This window comes from Protobothrops mucrosquamatus, unplaced genomic scaffold (genome assembly GCF_001527695.2).
Source record: "Protobothrops mucrosquamatus isolate PMUCROS unplaced genomic scaffold, P.Mucros_1.0 scaffold247, whole genome shotgun sequence".
Taxonomy (NCBI): domain Eukaryota; kingdom Metazoa; phylum Chordata; class Lepidosauria; order Squamata; family Viperidae; genus Protobothrops; species Protobothrops mucrosquamatus.
The window spans coordinates 110,572-115,634 of NW_015386596.1; the positions used below are offsets into that span (position 1 = coordinate 110,572).

Here is a 5,063-nt window from a genome sequence, read left to right on the forward strand (position 1 = left end):
CTTCTGGAGGCAGGTTGTTCCACTGGTTAATTGTTCTCACTGTCAGGAAGTTTCTCCTTAGTTCTAGATTGCTTCTCTCCTTGATTAGTTTCCACCCGTTGCTTCTTGTCCTGCCTCCAGGTGCTTTGGAAAATAGCTTGACTCCCTCTTCTTTATGGCAGCCCCTGAGATATTGGAACACTGCTATCATGTCCCCCCTTATCCTTCTCTTCATTAAACTAGACATACCCAATTCCAGCAGCCATTCCTTATATGCTTTATCCTCCAGTCCCCTAATCATCTTTGTTGCTCTTCTCTGTACTCTTTCTAAAGTCTCAACATCTTTTTTACATCGCGGTGACCAAAACTGGATGCAGTATTCCAAGTGTGGCCTTAACAAGGCATTGTAAAGTGGTATTAACACTTCACGTGATCTTGATTCTATCCCTCTGTTAATGCAGCCTAGCACTGTGTTGACCTTTTTGGCAGCTGCAGCACACTGCTGGCTCATATTTAGGTGATTGTCCACTAGGACTCCGAGGTCCCTCTCACAGTTACTACTATTGAGTAAGGTGCCACCTATGCTGTACTTGTGCATTTGGTTTTTCTTGTTTAAATGTAGAACCTTGCTTTTTTCACCATTGAATTTCATTTTGTTAGATAGTGCCCAGTGTTCAGGTCTGTCCAGATCCTTCTGTATCTTAAGCCTGTCTTCTGGAGTGTTGGCTATTCCTGCCAGCTTTGTGTCGTCTGCAAATTTGATGAGTTGCCCATCTATCCCCTCGTCCAAATCGTTGATGAAGATGTTGAAGAGCACTGGGCCCAGAACAGAGCCTTGGGGCACCCCACTACACACTTCCCTCCATGTAGATGTGGTTCCATTGAGGACAACTCGCTGAGTACGGCCAGTCAGCCAGCTACGGATCCATCTGGTGGTGATGCTGTCTACCCCATATTTTTCTATCTTGTCAAGTAGTAGGTTGTGATGTACTTTATCAAATGCCTTACTGAAGTCCAAGTAAATTATGTCCACAGCATTTCTCTCATCCATTAATTTTGTCACTTGGTCAAAGAATGCAATAAGATTTCTCTGGCATGATCTATTTTTGACAAACCCATGTTGGCTTTTAGTAATGACTTTGTTTGTCTCTAGGTGTTCGTTGATTCATTGTTTGATTATCTTTTCCAGGATCTTCCCAGGTATTGAGTTCAGGCTGATAGGTCTGTAATTTCCTGGGTCCATTTTTTTTCCCCTTTTTTGAAGATGGGAACTACATCAGCTCTTTTCCAGTCCTCTGGTAGTTCCCCTGTGCTCCAGGATCTTTGAAAAATATAGTTCAGTGGTTCAGAGATCACATTTGCTAGTTTCTTGAGAACCTTGGGGTGTAATCCATCTGGTCCTGGCAATTTGAACTCGTCTAGGCTGGACAGGTGCTCACTTACTATTTTCTTGCCTATCTTAACTTGTGTTTCTATTCTGTTTTTTATGGCACTATTTTTGATAGGTTGGTCTGTTTTTTTCCTTTGTGTAAAGACAGATGCAAAAAACGAGTTAAATAGTTCCGCTTTCTCCCTGTTGCTTGTCACCTTCTTGCCACTTTCCCCCACTAATGGACCAATCATTTCCTTCACTTTTTTCTTGTTTTTTACATGTTGAAAGAAGCTTTTTTTGTTATTTTTGACTTTGGTTGCAAGCCTTAGTTCATTTTGAGCCTTGGCTTTCCTCACTTCATCTTTGCAGGNTAAAAATAAAACAACCAAATATTAATGTACTACTGAAAATTAGAACTCCAGTTTCAGGTGCATATACACCAGGACAGGAAATCTTAAGTAAATAAGGGATTTCACAGTAGAACTGATTGATAATATTAGAACAGAAAGGAGTAATAAAAGTGAAAATGGTGTGTAATGAAGCATTGAGAAGACTGGCAATCCATACGCTGCCAATCATTTTGGTGCAGGCTTTCCTATTCATTATCATTTCATATTGTAAAGGACTACAAATGGCAATATACCGATCGTATGCCATCACAGTAAGGAGGGAAACATCACAGGCCGAGAAAAAGGTGAAGAACATGACTTGGGCAACACATCCCAAATGAGAAATAGTCCTAATATTCATGAGAGAATTAAAAACAGCTTTGGGGACAATGACTGAAATGGAACCAACATCCTGCATGGCTAAATTCATCAGGAAGAAGTACATGGGGGTGTGAAGATGGTAGTCACAAACAACAGCAGAGATGATGAGAAGGTTCCCTGATAATGTCATTAAATACAATATCAGTAGTAAAGCTATGTGCATAACCCGTAGCTCCCAAATTTCTGAGAATTCCCAAAGAAAAAACTGAGAGGTATCATTATCCATTCTTAATGATTACATCCCTAGAAGAAAAAGAAAAAAAAATGTTAAACTATTTCCATTCAATATCATTTTGAGTTATCTGTGCAATACTGTATTTCATGGATATTAGATTAAAACCTTACTTTCCAAATTTATTCAAATATTCTGAGCAACAGATTTTTATGATTGTGCTTCCTTAAAGTTCAGGGTGATGACTCTCACAGATTTTTAACCATTAATATCAAATCTTAGGGCATCTTTTTATAGTCTTCTATAACAATAATTCATCAAAAGTGGGAGTCTAAAGAAAACACATATTTCTTATCCAACAGATAAAAACTTCTGGAAGTTGGATTTGAATCCAAGTACATTTAAAGATATCAATGTGACATAACTGTAGTTATTGTCTCTCTTCCTCCTTCTTTCCCTTTTTTTAAAGAAAAGAATGCTTCATTTTATCTGGCATATTGTAACTGGCAGATACTATATACTATCATTATTTGTTGAAATGAATTTAATATACCATAATACACAAATTTAAATTGTCATATAAGACGTTTTTAGCTTTTACTGGCATAACTCTAGAGTTCTGTATTAGTGTTTTATAAATTCTGCCCATCACAGAATTACCACCTCTGCTCAACTCTTTTCTTTAATTATTATAGAAATGGGATTATTTTGGTTTGGGATTTGCCACATTTATTAATTTTAGCAACTATGGATTGTTTTTGTTTCATTATTTTTAAAACCATCAATATTAACTTTCTTGATAAATGGCCCTTAATAAACTGCAGTCTTTGAATTTATGGCATTCATGAAAGAAAAATACTTCGACCTTGTGTTCTCTACTTTGTTCTACACAAAATGGAAATTTTAAAAATGGCTTCAAACCAGAGCCTTTAATTCTATTTTACAACTTTATCTGAATTAAGAACTCTATGGAGTTGCCTTGTTTAGAAAGTAAAGGAAATGTTCTCAAAGAGTCCATTTTAAATAGCGGCACAACCTTAGGATGTAAGTAAAAAACCCTGGGTTCTGTACTAAAATGAGGACATAATTAAAATGATTAAAGAAAAATAACTTGAAATTATTTTACAATAAGCCATGGTAAATCTTCCTACTCAGCTATACCTCAGTTACTATTGTATTATTGTGTAATAACTGAAGGTGGGGGAGGGTTGGAACTGGGAAAAGGTCTTGCTTTCCTAGTTTACTTGATTAATCTAAGATGTATTACTTTCTAATGATGTTTATTTTTCTCTCTCTTCTTAAATAAAATTTACTGAAGAATTATTTCTTTGTAGACAGCTAACGCTATATTACAATATGTATTTTGTTGGAATTGTAATTGCAAAAGAAAGGGAAAGAAAGAATTATAAAAATTTAAAGGAAGGAACAGACAAATAATGGACAATTCAAAATAAAATTAATGACTCACCATCTTAGTAATACATGTTTAGTCATGCAGATATCTTTATTTTTTATTATTGTCTTTCTAAAGCCATGAATAAGATATTATGCTGTGCTCAATTTCTATGAGATTTTTATCTAACTTCTCTTACCATATCCCTAAGGATTAAAAAAAAAAACCTGTCTCAATTGATAGTATAAATCAGCTATTGTGAAGTGGATTTTTTTTAAAGAAACAAAAGCTGTTTAAATGATTGCCAAAGTGTCTTTATTATTATAATGAAGAATTGACAGGGGACTACTAATTTGCAGGCTCACTAATGAAAAATATTTGAGCACTAAATCAGACTTTATCACTTTTTAAATAATGAAAATCTAAACTGTCACAATTTTATAATCTTTTAGTTTTAGATTAAGGATGACATTATCAACTAATTCTATCATTTATTTTGGTTTTATTGGGTAGGAAATTCAATTTCAGTATAATTACTCTTACTTAATAATCAAAACATTTTGAGGCATATTTCTCAATTTTCTTTAGAAAATAAGATGGAGTTATATGAATCTGTATTCTGAGCTACTTCTAGTATAAATAATAGGTAATTCCTAAAAAATACTTTTCAGCCCTTTTCAAACAGAATGGAAACACTGCATGTTTGCAAATGATGTAAAACATTGATCTATCTATGTCTATGTCTATGTCTATGTCTATGTCTATGTCTATGTCTATGTCTATGTCTATGTCTATGTCTGTCTATCTATTTAGGGGTTAAAACTACCATATATATTTTTAATATTTTTCAACTAGTTTATCTGCTGAGTTTAATAAGAACAGATTCAAATATCTTCTCTACTGATGACACTTTTAAGAAAATCCTAAGCCTAATTTTCCTCCTCCAAATTTTCCTCACAGACACATTATAAGATTTCACCCAACAATTTGATTAATTGATTGATTTGCAGCTCATCACTCAGTTTTGGATGCCCCGCCACTCAAAATAATAAAGGGATATAAACTGATTAAAAATATAAAAAATCAAAATAACAGAAGCATGAAAAAGAAAAAAGTATAATAATAATAATAGTAGTAAAGTTGGAAGGGACCTTGAAGGTCATCTAGTCCAACCCCCGGCTCAGGCAGGAAACCCTATACCATTTCGGACAAATGGCTGTCCAGTCTCTTCTTAAAAACTTCCAGTGTTGGAGCATTCACCGCTTCTGGAGGCAGGTTGTTCCACTGGTTAATTGTTCTCACTGTCAGGAAGTTTCTCCTTAGTTCTAGATTGCTTCTCTCCTTGATTAGTTTCCACCCGTTGCTTCTTGTCCTGCC

At 35.0% G+C, this 5,063-nt stretch overlaps 1 protein-coding gene across 1 annotated transcript; it reads right to left on the reverse strand.

The window, feature by feature from the left end:
- Positions 1-1,708: 1,708 nt before the first annotated feature.
- Positions 1,709-2,347, reverse strand: LOC114922457 (olfactory receptor 14I1-like). The gene has a single exon (XM_029283831.1). It carries the CDS (start codon positions 2,345-2,347, stop codon positions 1,709-1,711), a length of 639 nt encoding a protein of 212 aa, XP_029139664.1.
- Between the last annotated feature and the right edge of the window lie 2,716 nt (positions 2,348-5,063).